The sequence below is a fragment of the Brassica rapa genome, chromosome A09, assembly GCF_000309985.2.
Source record: "Brassica rapa cultivar Chiifu-401-42 chromosome A09, CAAS_Brap_v3.01, whole genome shotgun sequence".
In the NCBI taxonomy this organism is placed as follows: Eukaryota; Viridiplantae; Streptophyta; class Magnoliopsida; order Brassicales; family Brassicaceae; genus Brassica; species Brassica rapa.
In genome coordinates, this window is record NC_024803.2 from 4,947,458 (window position 1) to 4,962,889 (window position 15,432).

Below are 15,432 nucleotides of genomic sequence, written 5' to 3' on the forward strand. Positions count from 1 at the left end.
TTGAATAGAATGTAGAGTATTCTTTATACGCTTAGCCTTCGTTACAGCATGGAAAAAGCGTGTATTACGATCTCCCGCTCGTAACCACATGACTCTACTTTTTTGCTTCCAAAAGATTTCCTCTTCCAAATAGGCCTGATTGAGTTCTTCTTTCAGCTCAGCTCTCTCCTGCTGAGTCATAGTATCAGATACCATCGCTTGATCGAGTCTTCTACGAAGAAACCCAATTTTCTCTTCAGCATTACTACGATTATGTCTCTTCCACACAGAAATGTGCTGTCTACATCTACTCAACCTTTGAGCTAAAGGAATCCGTAAGAGCTGCATCTGTCCTGTTCCTTTCCATCCACGTTTAACAGTATCTTGAAAACCATCTTTATCGATCATGCGACTATCAAAACGGAATACACGTCGCGGCTCTACCTGCTCCGTCTCAATATATGTTACCAACGGTCTGTGATCAGATTCCCCAATCTCCAAAAACTCCGTCTGAGAAGCTGGAAATTTATCAAACCATGTACTAGTTGCCATTGTACGATCCAAACAACATTGCACTCTATGATTGCCTCTCTGCCCAATCCATGAAAATCTGTTCCCCAGCGTTTGCAAATCTTGAAACCCACAAGTGCGTCTCATGTCCCTGAAATCTTGAAAGGAAGCTTCCGGTCTTATTCTTCCTCCTATCTTCTCATGATTGCCAACAATTTCATTAAAGTCTCCTAGTGTAAACCACGGTTCATTCCGTCTTGTCAGACCACATCGCATCAATCTCTCCCATGTATGATGTCTAAAAGCAGGATTAGGATGCCCATAGACAAAAGACAAGTAGAAAGGAACTTCATTACTGATAACCTTACAATCGATTAGATTACAGGACTGACTTAAAACAGAAACCTGTACAGACTGCTTCCAATAAACCACTAAACCACCACCTACACCAACTGGTGTTACAATACTAGAAAAAGGAAATCCTAACTGCACACCAACGTCACGAACATAGTCATCTTGCTGCTTAGTTTCTGATAGACATATGATGTCCGGGAGATACATACGATTGATCTCCTTCAGGCGTCGAACTGTCGAGTCAATGCCCAAACCCCGACAGTTCCAACAGACTGTCTTCATGGCGGCAGTGGTGGTTCTGGGCCCACCGCGCCTCCTTCCTTTGGTATGTCCTCTGAGGGGACATCAGCAGCATCATTGTCAATAATCCTCTGTGGTATTGTCTGTGTGCCTTCATTCTTCTTGCGTCTTGTGTATCTCCTCGTGCTAGATTCACCTTGTTCCAGATTTGTAAACATGCTTACATTCTCATTAGCAGCCTCCATCCAAGCTTTCCTCTTCAGAGCTTCACGGGTATCCGGACGTTCTCCAACCGCTGACAGAGGATTAAACATTTCATTCATATTGAACTCCTCCGAGAACATTGTTGGCATTGCATTGCCATACCAGAGCTCATCATCTTCCTCTGCAATCTCCTCCACTTGGATCTCATTATCCATATTCTCATCTACAGCAGCATCCAGTCCACCAACGTTTTCTTCTTGTTGATCAGCCTCCACAATCTCTTCAATGATTAAACCTTGTGGTGGCGCAGGATCTTCCTCCACATTATCATCCTCACTCCCAGAATCATCTTCACCTCCATTATCAGGACCTCCATTTTGGATGAGACAAGCACCAGAATCATGAGTCAACATTCCACATGTCTCACAGAAACCACGCAGTCTTTCATACGTAAGCCTGAGCATAGTGTTAACACCTGCTTCAAATTGAAATTGCCTTTGAAACCTTAAAGGTTCATCAACATTCCAATTGACTCTAACCCTTGCAAACTCTCTCCTTGCCGTAGTGTCGCTGTTGTAATCAACTTCCATGTACATTCCGAGCGCCCTTCCAATGTGAATAACAACATCTTGACTCATGTATTGAAAGGGAATGCCACGGATTTGAATCCACAACGGTATGAAGTTGAGCATCAGTGGGTTGAAAAGTGGAGACCAGCGTTCCATAATCAGCATACGATCAGCAAAGGCCCATGGACCTCGGCGAAGCACCATCTCCAGAGATTCCTCCGTAGGGAAGACAAATTGGAATCGACGACCCTCAGTTAGTCGTCCTTGTACGCCATCTTGGCCCCAAATACGCGGGAGATTTGTAATGATTGAGCGGATATTTTGTCGCCTAGGCATGACCGGTCGTCCAATCAAGATGAATCGGTTCTCAGCAACAGCTTCATTAAGGACGTGGGCAGGGAGTTGAACTGGAGGATCATCCGCACCCAAGTTGAGATTCTGCAAACCCCTTCGGATATTGTCCGCCATGAAAATCCAAGGATTGAAAATTCTCCAAAGGAAATGAATTAATTGAAGAAATTCAGAGGATAGTGATGAAATCGAAATCATAGAAGCATAAACTTTATATATCAAACTTCGGGGAAGTTGAGAAACCGTTTCATCACAATCGTGGGCATCAATCATGGGGATTACATTCGAAAGATGGACTAGTGGAGAATCCCATACCCCTCCATCTCCGAGAACATCGGAAGTAACAATCAGAAAAATGGAGATCGACCAGAAAAATAACGGTTTTTTGTTGAGGGTCGCAATCGCCTTTTCAGTCGCCTTTTCTCTCTCTCTCATGTTACTAGAGTGAATAGTGTTATTTCAAAATGGGTATGTTTTATAATTTAAAAATAAAACCGTAATATTCCCACTTTTTGGTTATTTGTAGCAATCAGGTGTTGTGAAGTCTATAATAGAAGCGTACACCAAAAGTTGCCATTAAACAAAGTAAACCGCTACCAACCGTCGGATCAAACTTTTATTTCGGTTCACTGAAGCAAAGGCCCAATTAAAAAAAAATGAAAAATACAGAAAAGAGAGTATTATAAATGAAGTAGAACAGCAGATGAGCTTCTTCTTCTGTAGTTCTGTACAAGTCAGAGTAAAAAAGTCAGAGGGAAAGAGAACAGAGAAAGATCAGCGACTCAGAGACGACGTGATTTTAGGGGTTTCTTCGATCAAAAGATCTCATTTTTCTCGGTAATTTAACCTAATTACCGGAGATATTTCTTCTCTCATCTTCTTCCGACTTTTTCGCATTTCTTTCCGGAGATTTTCCCGGCGAGTGCTTGCCGTGGTTTGACGGAAATAGAGTCGGAGTCTTTGATCCTCCTCCCCTTTTTCTTCATTTATTGATTTACTTTTGCTTTTCTATTTTTAGCGATTTATTTTAATTGGACCATCGAAATGAAGAAGCATTAATTATTTTCCATTCATGAAGACTCCGCCAGAAAAAAATAATTATTATGAATAATTAAAAAAAATGTTTTTTTTTTATGTTTGATCTATATGATCTGATCACATCATAAACAGTATTTAATGGATTGTAAATGTTTTTTGAATTTGCTTTGCAGTGTACTGTTCTGTGTTTGTGTCTGGTCGGTGTTATGTTATCATTATTGTAATGAAGATGGGGATGATTAAAAGTGTTAATTTTTATTCCTCAACAGGTCGGGGGAAGAAGCTAAAGAAGGATCGATCCATGGCTGATTGATCAGAGTTTATCTCCGGAGGTTCGGATAAGAAGATGGCAGTCTCTTTTCCTCGTCTTCCGAGGTGGTTATGTGGTGGTGGTGGTGGTAACGCTAAGAAAGAGTCAAAAGGATCTCCTCCATCACTGAAGAAGACTATTAAGTCTGAGTCTTCTTGTTCTACTACGGTGAAGAAGGTTAAGAGAGGATGGATTGGGAGAGGAGGAGAGGAGGAGAAGATGGGGAATGTGGTGTTTCCTGAACCGGATGATCCAGAGTGGTCTATTGGTTGGGTTGAGCCACATGGACCAGGGTTTAAAAGTGAGGATGATACTGGTGGTGGTGGGTTTGTGGTTCTGGTTCCTTGTTACAAGAAAGTTATGGATGGTTCAGGGAATCAGATTCTGAATGGCTTCTTCTCTCCTGCTCCTGGTAAATCCTTGTTTCCGTTTTCACCATTAATAGTAACTTATATGTGCATGTTTTTTTGTGTGTGTGGTTCTGATGAAGTTAAATCTGTAGATGGGAAGAATATGGAACAGTGGCTGTCGTCTATAAGGAAGCTGTAAGCTGGAGGATTGGGAAAGATCAAGACTAGTTCTCTCATGTTTTTTTTTCTCAGTATCATAATTAAGAATCAAATAATCAAAAAAAAAAGTAAAAAGAATCGTGGATAGCTTCTGGAGACTTCTTTTGGTGTTCTCTGTTCAAGTGAGTGACAACAAAACATCCAAGTCATCCCTCAAGAATCTACAAATGGACAAAGATGATATGGTGATGGGGACTTGGCAACAATGAATGAAGAATTGATATGCTATGAATATGATATATATGATTTTGAGTATTTGGATATTTTTCATGTTGGGTGTTTGAAGTGAAAGTGTTTTCTGCTTCTTCACTTCTGCGGTCGTGATTATTTGGTTCGGACAAAGAATAAAACAATCCTTTTTTGTTTTGTTTTGTTCTTTTGTGGTTGGTGATGTGTAATAATAATAGTGTACATGTACATAAGCTTCGGTTTCTTTCTTTGAGTCACATGTCATGTGCTTACTTTCGACAACACAAGAACTCTCAACGTTGCACACGTTACACTCTGAGAACTTGGCAGAATCATAGATTTCATAAAAGAATAAACACATATACGCTTTTGATCAGACTTAAAAAAACAGTTCACTGTAATATCGCGATCTTCTTCTTCCTCTCTGTTCCTTTGTTTGTGTTTTGATCCTTGTTTCTGATTACTATATTCTGTGGCTTTTATAGTGTAATATTTGAATCAAAATACAAAAAGTAGAAACATTTTTTGAGTTGTGTGTGTATGTATATACAAGAGAAATTTAGGAGGAAGCTTGTGCTGCTTTTTTACTATGCCAGTCTTGAATGAGAGCACGAAGAGTATGGTTCGGTGTTAGAACTTGATGATCCAGGCTAAGATTCGTCATAGGAGATGTGTCATGTCCCATGCTTAGCCACTCCTCTATAGCCTCAAGCTCATACGAAAACCCATCTGCTGCTACATGTGGGTTCTTCATCACTTCCTACAAAACACACACAATAACACAAGTTAGACTGCGAGCTCCTTAGCTAGATACGGTTTTAATATGATAGCTAATTTTTATAAACCGAAAAAAATCGAATTGAACCTGAAGTATAGGACAGATGAAAACACTTGGTATGATGTCATTTGGATCTGCTTCATTGATGTTTGAGTTAGTTGCTTCCTCATACCCTCCTGTGATTCTAAACTCATTAGCTTTCTCCATGATCTTACCAAGCTCTTGCATTATCTCTTTAGTTGTAAAATCAATGTTCACTCCTCTGTTAACTGAAGCACACTTCACCGCAAGTCCACCAAACTCCTTAGCTAACTCCAACGGCCACTTACCAGCTGTTTGGTCCAAATCTCTTAGAATGCTCGCCTGGTTCATCGACATCGCCTTAAGCAAACCGGGCCAGTTCCTCCCGGTTAGTAGATGCAGAAGCAAAACCCCAAACGCCAACACATCAGGTTTTGTATCAGTCTGATGCATTAAAACTCCAAACCCGGTTATTTTCGGTACAAGGTTACGGTCCAAGAGGATCTTGGAAGGCGTAAGACGACCGTGGACGATCGGTTTAGGCTTAACCGAGTGGAGAAAACCGAGTCCGGAGCAAACCTGGTGAGCTATGCGTATCCTATCAAGCCATGTTAGTATCTTGCTTCTTCTTGATTTCCTCAGTGATGTGAATAGATTGTCCCTCAAGTTTCCATTGTGCATATACTCAAAGAGTATGCATTTAGGCTTCTCTGGACAGAACCCAGCAATGGCTACCAAGTTAGGATGTCTAATCTCATTCAAAAGCTTAACTTTTGCTTTAAAAACTTCATCTGATAAAGTGTCACCAATCACTTTCACAGCCATTGTTGTGTGTTTGATCCTCCCTCGGTACACATTCGTCCAGTTACCACCAGATTTTAACCTCAAACGATCAGAGTAACTCTCTGTGGCTAACTTGATATCATCTGCAACATACTCTCTATACCCACACTTCACTTCTTCCTTTGAGTCCAACCCTGTGGCCTCTTTCTCTTTGCAAAACTCAATCCTAAGGTTGAAGATATCTCTTTGGTTCCTAAGTTTCTCAATCTCCATTACCATCTCTCCTTTCTTTAACACGACGCTCTCTAGCTCAGCTTCTGCCTGTGATTTAGCCTCCGTCATTGTCTTAGCCTTGCTTGAGAGCTCTTCTTTAATCCCCCCAAGGGAAACTAGCTTTGTTTTGCCTTTTTCGACGTCGTTCTTTGCTTCTTGGATGCATTCTTTATCAGAATCTAACGTCACTTGAAGCTTCTCTCGTCTCTCGCTTTCTTGTTTTATCCCACCTTCAAGCTCTTCAATCTGATTTCAAAACCAACAAAAAGTTTTAGGACACACTGAATCTTTAAGTTCTTGTTTTAAGTCTTTTGTACTTACTCTGCAAGTACATAAAGAGATTGCCCATTCAGCTTTGTCTGATCTCTCACAGTTGACTTTGACTTCTCTCATGTTCTCCTCTATCATCAGCTTAGCTTCATTTACTTTTCTTCTCACATACTCCAGCTTCTCTGCTACATTCTGACATTTTCAACACATGAAAATGTCAATCAATATCATTAAAAAAAACAATTCAGGCAAAAAAACAATTCAACCTAAATGAAACATTTTTTGTAACGATTTTTTTTAAATCAGTCTAGGCGTCACGCCTAATCAATAATCCCCTATAAAGCGCCTAATTACTGCCGAACATTTCTATATGCTCTTACCATATGTTGCAGCACGTTTAGTGCCACCCCCTCCTCCTCATCATCATCTTCTTCTGTTTCTTCCACATCATCTTCTTCAAGATTCAAACTCAATAACTGCTGGAAATAACTCTCCATCTCCTGCAAATTCTTATCCCATGGACTTCCACTACCCGTTGAATCATCATTGCTGCTTGATGAAAGGTCTAGACTCCTTCCAGGATCATGAAACATCTTACCAATCCAGCTTCTCATATTGTTGTTCGCATCGTTCTCCCTCTTTAGCATAACCATCTTGCCTCCACAGATTATGTAAAACTCGCAAAAATCTGGTTTGTTTTGGTATACATAGAACGATCCGCTTATAGCACTCTTTGATTTCCATGATGAAGAAGATGATGAAGATCTCATGAAAGTGATTCCCATGACTAGTTTTGTGATCTTGAGCTTTGAGATCAAATCTAAGATTAGCGTTGGTATAAAATCATCTTGATTCTCAACCTTGAGTAACTCTGCTTTCACCTGTAACTGTAATTTAACGGTATTTTCCCAAAATTTTAATTACATTATTAGACCCCAATGAAAAACTTACTTCAAATTGTACCCTGAAAAAAATTGAAATATCAAACCTTTCCACAAAAAGTAACGTATTTGGACAACAACTTGTTGATCTTTTGGTCCTCGTATTTCCTGAGTACTTCAAGCTTCTCCTCGCTGACAGAACTCGCTGGAAGCTTTCCAACTATTGATATGTAAAATTTGGGTTTAAAATGATTAAAAAGAAAGAAAGAGGTGTGAATTGAGAAGAAAGAGATTGTACAAGGGGTGTAGACGAAATCTTGTAAAATGTTGCAGAAATGGAGAAGAACAATGGAGATTGGTGTGTTGTGCCATTTCTTTAATGCCCAATCGATTGTTTTGAAACCTTCTTGTATATCGCTTCCTACAGCTATGTAGACTTTCTCCGTTGTCGATCCTTCTGCTGCTTCTTCGAATACATGGTTCTGGACTTCCTCCATCTTCTTACGATGATGATGATGATGATGATGAAACTGTTGTTCTAGATGTATGGCTTTCGAAGACAAGAGTTTTGATCTGGTTTCTATGTAATTGTATATTGAGAGATAAAGATTATTGACTTTTTGTATCTTATTAGTTGACTATGGAAACAGCCTGAAACACACATACAAAGAAACAAAAACAAATACAGAAACATGAGATTACAAATTTACAACTAATTACAAACATGACATAAGAAATGTCTTCGTTTGAATATTATTTTCCAAATGTCTTTAATTATTAAATACATGGTGAAGTGATAATAGCGTAAATCTGAAAATGATGTATAGAGCCATTAATTAGGCATGCAAAAGGACGATATATTTTTAGAACAACAGGTTTGAATTTTAGGGTCGAGTTTGACTAATGACCAGTTTTATTTTCTTTTAGATTAATACTAACAAATTTTAAGATATTCATTTTGTTTAAAAAGAAATTCACTTTGTTTTCCTCATCAGCTATCTAAGATAAATAATAATTCAAGTTTTAAATTGACTTATATAGTTTTTATAACTACAACAAAGCATAATTGCACAAAATACACAATTCATTCCTTATCAGTTACCTAAGATAAATTGGCTTCTGAAGTTTTCATAACTAAATCAATCGTCACAAATCTAAAAGAATACAAAATAGCGGGGTACAAAAAAGAAGTGGCAAGATATAAAGCTACGAACTAGTCTTCGTCTTTCTCATCCATCACGAACCGCGTTACATAACTCTATTAAGCTTTCAAGGCTTCGCTAAAAGCCCACTGGGCCTTCTCTCCCAAGCCCTTGTACTCATAACACTCCCCCAAAAGACGGAATATCCTCGCCGTATCCGTCCCGGCGGCGAGCCTAACCGCCTCTTCCAGATCTTCGATCGCCGAATCATTCCTCCGCCGCCGATTCACAGCGACCTTCATCTCAGCTCTCTTCACAAGCGCATCGGCGCGTTCCCCCGCGGACAGCGACTTCAGCCGCGGATAAGTCAGCGCCGTATCGAACGATTTGAGAGCGGCGGTGTGGTGGCCGAGCAGATCTAGAGACAAGGCGCGGACTATGTGGCCGGCGGCATCGTCTGGGGAGAGAGCGATCACGTCGTCGGCTTCGGTGAGGGCGGTCTTGGCGAGGGATTGTGATTGAGATTTTTTAGTGGTGGCTCGGGCTCGAGCGAGGAGGCGAGAGGCTTGGATGAGCTGACGCTGGGTTTGGAGTGTGGCTCGGTGTTTGGATCGGAACTTGGTTAGGCCTTGTTGAGAGAGGTACTTGAGGGCCCAGAACATGACGAAGGCTAGCAGCATGATTGCTCCTTGGATGAGTGGTTCTGTGGCCATGGCTTCCTTTTGCTTCCTCTCGATCTCCCAAGAAGACTTTATATTGAAAGAGAAAGCTGTATGAGATTCAGAGATCTTTAGCTTAACTAATGAACAAGAGGCGCCTGTAGCTCAGTGGATAGAGCGTCTGTTTCCTAAGCAGAAGGCCGAAGGTTCGACCCCTTCCTGGCGCGTTAGTCTTTTGTTTTACTGGGTTATTCGATGGGCGGAAAGGAGCCCATTTACCGGTTAACAAAATAATTTTTTTTTTAATCCAAAATCAGCAACATGTACATGTTCAGCAACAATCTCATAATGCACCCACACCAAGTTTTTTCACAATGTCTGAAGAACATTATTAACATGTGCAGAGTTATTTACATAGATTGTGCCTTATTCCCAACTACATCTCGTTGATAGAGTGTACAGTAACTTATTATTATTTATTACTAGATCCGGTGTCCGCGCTACGCGCGGATAACATGTTCAAATTAAGTAAATTTATACTTTTGATTGGTAGTTTTTTAGTTTAAGAAGTTGTTTGTTAATTTTGTGTGTTGTAGATTTAACCATAGAATTTTGGTTTGAATGTGATGCGGTGATTTCTCTTTTTTAAATAACAGTAAGTTTGAATAATATATTGTGTTGAGCAATCAATTTTCGTAAGAGAAAATAGTAATTTTGAGTATTTAATGGTATCGTTAGTTATCAGGCTTAAGATAACAGTTTATTCCTCTTTTGGAAGCGTTGTATGATATCAATGTCGGTGTCGAAGTAAAAGCCCGATCCAGGTGTGGTTGTAAGTGATAATTTCCCTGAAAAAGTAAATTATTTGTAAGCATTTATTTTGACATAAACTTTATGTTTAGTTTATTACCTTCATGTAACCGTGGAATGATACTTGTGATGATTACAATTTAGTTTTTCCTGGTAGATATGCGATTTAGCTCCCTGAAATTTTCTGCCTTGTTGTTCCAGATAGTTAGACGTACCATTTTGGATTTACAAATAATGATTGTATTATATATTTATTGCTTAAAATAAATATTATTTAATAAAGTGTTAGTACCTACGTAAACGCAATGCAATGATGATCTTTGTATCTGTGTTCTTGTTATATATATATCACTTCCTTGGATGAGGCATATTCGGCCAACAACATCTGTGATAATAATTTGTTTTTAGTGAAAAAAAGAGAATTTATTTGTTTGCGAGACCGGCAATGGTTTTTTTTTACCTGGGAGAAAATTGGTTGCACTTGCTAAGCTAATCAACTGGGGTAGCTTTGGGGCCGGAATATGCATGAAGGTATTGGTGGAATGTTTTCTTCAATCTGTGTAATAATTGTTGTCTCATTGATATTGATTATGTATGGTTGAACTGTAAGCATGTACCGTTGGTTATTGGAAAGGAGATTAAAATATCTAATGTGATAAATTTTCCCTTCTTCGAACCGTTGGTACATTTTTTGTTCCTGTTGAGTGGTTTAAAGTTATCATTTCAAATGTAGTTGGAATAATAAAAATATAGTATTTTTTAGACAAACCTGGATGTCAAGATAAATGAAAGGTGTTCCTAAGAAAGCATTTTTGTTTTTGTGATTTGTGATGGGCCACATCCTAATGATCCTAATGATTATTGGTTGCGGTCCGAGGTTGTCGCTCCGGTTATTGTGATATTCGGCTGCATGATCTGCACACATAACAATGGGATTAATTTTTTTATATTTTTATATTTTTTTGAAGTGAGCGTAGTTATAAACTTATAGTTTGTTTGTTTTAAAAAAGAATTGGATTTCTTTCCTTTAATTTAATTTAATTAAAGAATATGTATTTGAAGTGAACAGAATTTAATTTAATTATAAAAAATTGGATTTTTGAAGTGAAGATAGTTTGTTTGTTTATTTTTTATTTTTTATTGCTCAACTTCCTTTTCTTTTTAAAAAAAAAAAGGACGAAGCATGAGTATTTGGAAGTGTTAATTTTTTATTATTTTGGTGGGTTTGCTAGTAGGTTTCAATTTTCATCGAATTTTATAGTGTATGTGTGTGGAATTAGTATTTTATGATAGACAGTGTAAAATGGTCCATAATTTGTATTTTTAAATTAAAAACATCACTACTATATAAAAGGAAAACCTACATTTGCAAACAATTATAATGATGTGCTTTTATATTCGTTTTATGGGAAATTACCACAAATAACACATTCATAGTACAACTTTTCATGTTTACACACTTTTACTCTCACTTTTAATGAAGGATAAAAGACAATTATACCTTTAAAGTTAACTAATCTAGACTTAGGGTTTAGAGTTGAGGGGTGGGATATGGTTTTTGGAATTTGAAATTTAGGATTATAGTAAATATATAAATAAATACTTAAAAAATATATTTTTAAAAATAGTTTCAAACATAATTTTCTTTTTTCAAAAACAAATTTCAAAAACAAATTTCAAAAAAATTTCGAAATTTTTTTAAAAAAAAAAAATTATATAAAAGTTCGAATTTGAAAAAGTATAATTCGAAAACATAAATTTTTTTTTACTTTTTTCTATTGTTTTTAAATTTTTAAATTTTTTTAAATTTTTTTAATTTTTTAATTTTTAATTTTTAATTTTTAATTTTTTAATTTTTTTATTTAAATAATGATTTATTATATATGTAAATAACAATGGCATAAGAGTATTTTGCCACTTAATGAAGAATGTATTTTTGAAAATGTCTATTTAGTGGTGATAAAAATGAAAAGTGGTACCATGAAAATGATAAACATGTAATTTCTTTTTTTTTAATAGAGTTTTGGATTAGAGCATTAAATTAATATATCAATACTAATAATTGTTTGCAATTAGTTATTAAAAACGTCAATAGAAACGTCTCCATTATAATCTCCAGAGTGGTTGGCCCGTCCTATGGTGAAAAATTTGTATCAAAATTTTTTTAATGGTTTTATATAAATTTATGAAGCAATTTAAAATTATTATAGAAAATGGTATTACATACAAACAAATAATGAATATAATTCCGAGATTATATTGTTATTTTTAATAAATATGTTTGGTTTGAATTAAAATTCAAAGATTTTAATAGGTAAAAGTGAAGATACGTCCTTTGTGAGAGAGTTATTGATTGGAGAATTTGCCTTTGATTCTGGACTTTTGTGATTCACATGTGTGTTTTCCAACTGATTTGTATACAGAGTACTTATGATGTTTGTCAACATTATGTAAAATGAGTTATTTATTCATCTATATTTTTCTAAGTAATAATTTAGATTTTTTAATATTATTTAAGCATAAGAACTTATTTCTAAATCAGTCTAGACTGTTTTCAAAAAAAAAAATCAGTCTAGTCTAATAATGTATTGTATTCAATATACACAGTAGTAGTATTCTTTAAGGTGGAGGCTGAGTGTATTCTTGAGACATAGCAAAGGGTTACGGGATGTGGGCTGAGTGAGTTTTTAGATCTTTAGTGACACTTAGGAGTTGGACCAGCCCGTGACAAAACTGTGGGCTGAGTGAATTTATAGGTTTTTAGTGATACTCAGAAGTTGGACCAGCCCGTGACAAAACTCTGTTCCCATTTATTTGGTGAGGCCCAGTCCGATAGTGACATGGCTGAATGATTAGTGGGGATTTTTTTTGCCTATGTGGCAGTGTTTAGGAAGCTTTAATTTAGCCCCTTTTATATAGTAGGATTATTTGCTCTACATTTAGGCTCTATGATTCTCCAGAAACTTGATAAAACTATCCACATACTGATCTTGCAATCTCCTATTCCCAAATACGTTCTTTTGCATTGACTCGGCATTGTCTCTATAGATCTTCCCTTCTTCCTCCACAACAACCAGTCTTATTGTCTCCACCACAGAAACACTAGTGAACGACCCGTCTCGCTCATTCCTTGGAATCTCTCGGCCTATATTCATCCCAGCGAGCATCCTAGCCACAAGCGGCTGGTCTAGATTACACGGAAACATGATCAAAGGAACACCAAAGCTAAGCCCTTCAACTACTGAACCCCACCCACAGTGAGTAACAAACCCACCGACCGAACCGTGACTCAGTATCCTACCCTGAGGTACCCACTCTGCTCTAACAACCCCACGCCCTTTGACTCTCTCTTCAAACCCATCCGGAAGAAACACAGAAGCTTTCCTTATCGTCCAAAAGAAAGGTAACCCGCTAAGCTCCAACCCATGAGCTAAACCTTGTATCTCTTTCTCATTAACCGTCACTTCGGTTCCTAAAGCTACATAAACCACAGACTTGGCTCGCTGTCTATCTAACCATTCTATGATATCATCATCCACGTCATCATCAGTTGCTTTAGCCGGAAGTAAACCTATTGGAATCACAGGCTTTCCCTGGATCTCACCGAGCAACTGAATCCACTCAGGTTCGAGCTCCGTACATGTTCTAATCGCAATAACCTCAGAGCCAGCGGAAGCCAAACCCGTTCTATAGCTATCATTCAGCTCAGCACCGGTGACACCCGCCGTGGGATACTCCAAGATCCTCCTCGCCTCAAAGGCACGGTAAACTATGTTTGTCTCAAACGGGACCCACGGTGGAGGGTCCATGAGATCTTCCACGGTCTTGCGAGGATCACGACCGTTGATCATGATCGATGATGGTCCGTCTATGACGATGATGGAAGCTGCGTTGAACGTGCAGAAGAGGGCGCGTCTCACGCCTAGCTTCTCGGCGATAGGAGGGACCCAATAGTGCAAGATGTCGTACACTATCCAGTCCGGTTTGGAAGCTTGTAAGAACTGGGAGAAAGGTTCTGAGAGGCCGTCGAAGGCTTTCTTGAGGTAGGCGATGTGAGTCTCCGGGACATCTGTGGTGGACTCGGCGTTCTCCGGGAGGTTGTTGTCGACGGCGTGAGGTAACGGTAAGGAAACGAAGTTTATGGAGGGTGTTTTGGGAAGACGGGCGATGTTACGAGGCGTGGAGATGAAGGAGACGGTGTGGCCTTTTGTTGCTATGAGCTTGGAGAGTTGTAAGTAAGGAATCATGTGACCTAAAGCTAGCCATGGGAAGACTGCTACATGAAGCTTGTGGTTTGGTTCGGCCATGTTCTGTCTGTCTCTTCTTTGAGAAACCAACGACGCCGTGACTACTTCTTTAAAGCTCTTCTTCTTCTTCTGTTTGAACATCTGGCAATCACAAATGGCGGCTGAGTTACACTCTTGACACGTCAAAATGATAGAGTTACGAGGGGGTATGTTTTTACTTTGGAAAGTGTGAATATGTAGTGAAAATATAAATAAAATTGAAGTTTATATAAAAAGAAAACCAAAAGAATAAATAATATATCCAGCTATTTGTCAATTGTGAATTGCCTAGTTAGCTATACTTCAATATATATATATATATAGCTATAGCTAAAATCGTATTGTAATAACATTTTTTGAGTTTTTGTATTGGAATTAGGTTGGAATATATAAATCTAACTCCAAAAACTAATCGTCAACAATAAAATTTCGGCTACGTACCACGAAGAAAAAAAGGTAATGACGTGACAAAAAAAAGAGAACATGTAAGCTTTTATCTGTTGGAAGCTTTTATCTTATCTTTTCTCATCATTACCAAAGAAGACGTTATTTTGGGATGAGGTTATGACAAAGTTTGTACGAGTGTGCTAGATATAGGTTCGACTGCCACATGTATAGAAACTTTGGTTCCAAATCAAAGTAGAATTTGCAGAATCTTTTGTATTTTTTCTGGTTCGTTTGCTCGTTTCACCTTTTCCACTTTGTTTACTATCTTGCCTTAGTTGCCTAGTGGGGTGATTTAGTAGTTTACTTTCACCTACTCTAATTAAGATACATGCATGTTTAAAAATGCCTCATATAATAGCATCAAAACTGTAAAAAATTATATGTGAACGTACATAAGAATCAAACATTTCAAAAAACGCAACGCATTTTTCGTATCTGTACGCATAAACATGCACGTTGTTGCATTTAACCAAACTCCTCTCACGAGTCGTCAATCGTGAGCTATCTGGCAATTGGTTTAGGTTATTGTAAGTTGTACCAAAGCCGTGAAACAGAGTCGTATTAATTTTTTTCATATTGCATGATATACAAGCTGTTACATCACTTGTATTCACATTCATCATGCTCTTTCTCTATCTCTCCGTTTCATTAATTCATCTAAAATATTTCTCGTTTGTTTTATTATATTGCAGTTTTTAAATCATTTATTTGTTATAAACAACATTACATTTTAGTTTTTTGTTTGGCTAGTTAATGTACGTGGTCTCGA

At 37.8% G+C, this 15,432-nt stretch overlaps 4 protein-coding genes and 1 non-coding gene across 5 annotated transcripts; 2 read left to right on the top strand and 3 right to left on the bottom strand.

Annotated features, from left to right (window-relative positions):
* The first annotated feature begins 2,817 nt into the window (after nucleotides 1-2,817).
* On the top strand, nucleotides 2,818-4,570 carry LOC103837582. Its single transcript, XM_033279289.1, has 3 exons — nucleotides 2,818-3,044; nucleotides 3,515-3,967; nucleotides 4,058-4,570. Exons 2-3 carry the CDS (start codon nucleotides 3,592-3,594, stop codon nucleotides 4,102-4,104), a joined length of 423 nt encoding a protein of 140 aa, XP_033135180.1. The 5' UTR covers nucleotides 2,818-3,044; nucleotides 3,515-3,591; the 3' UTR covers nucleotides 4,105-4,570.
* Nucleotides 4,571-4,711: 141 nt separating this feature from the next.
* LOC103837584 (putative U-box domain-containing protein 50) lies at nucleotides 4,712-8,096 on the bottom strand. Its single transcript, XM_009113940.2, has 6 exons — nucleotides 7,618-8,096; nucleotides 7,427-7,539; nucleotides 6,819-7,325; nucleotides 6,490-6,630; nucleotides 5,179-6,414; nucleotides 4,712-5,073 (listed from the first exon to the last, which is right to left on the bottom strand). The coding sequence occupies exons 1-6, from the start codon at nucleotides 7,814-7,816 to the stop codon at nucleotides 4,873-4,875; spliced, it is 2,397 nt and encodes a 798-aa protein (XP_009112188.2). The 5' UTR covers nucleotides 7,817-8,096; the 3' UTR covers nucleotides 4,712-4,872.
* A 270-nt stretch (nucleotides 8,097-8,366) lies between these two features.
* LOC103837585 lies at nucleotides 8,367-9,445 on the bottom strand. Its single transcript, XM_009113941.3, has one exon. The coding sequence runs from the start codon at nucleotides 9,172-9,174 to the stop codon at nucleotides 8,581-8,583; it is 594 nt and encodes a 197-aa protein (XP_009112189.1). The 5' UTR covers nucleotides 9,175-9,445; the 3' UTR covers nucleotides 8,367-8,580.
* TRNAR-CCU lies at nucleotides 9,275-9,347 on the top strand. The gene has a single exon. It is a non-coding gene; the product is annotated as a tRNA-Arg (tRNA).
* LOC103837586 (UDP-glycosyltransferase 91B1) lies at nucleotides 9,403-15,370 on the bottom strand. Its single transcript, XM_009113942.3, has 2 exons — nucleotides 12,854-15,370; nucleotides 9,403-9,601 (listed from the first exon to the last, which is right to left on the bottom strand). The coding sequence occupies exon 1, from the start codon at nucleotides 14,316-14,318 to the stop codon at nucleotides 12,870-12,872; it is 1,449 nt and encodes a 482-aa protein (XP_009112190.2). The 5' UTR covers nucleotides 14,319-15,370; the 3' UTR covers nucleotides 9,403-9,601; nucleotides 12,854-12,869.
* Between the last annotated feature and the right edge of the window lie 62 nt (nucleotides 15,371-15,432).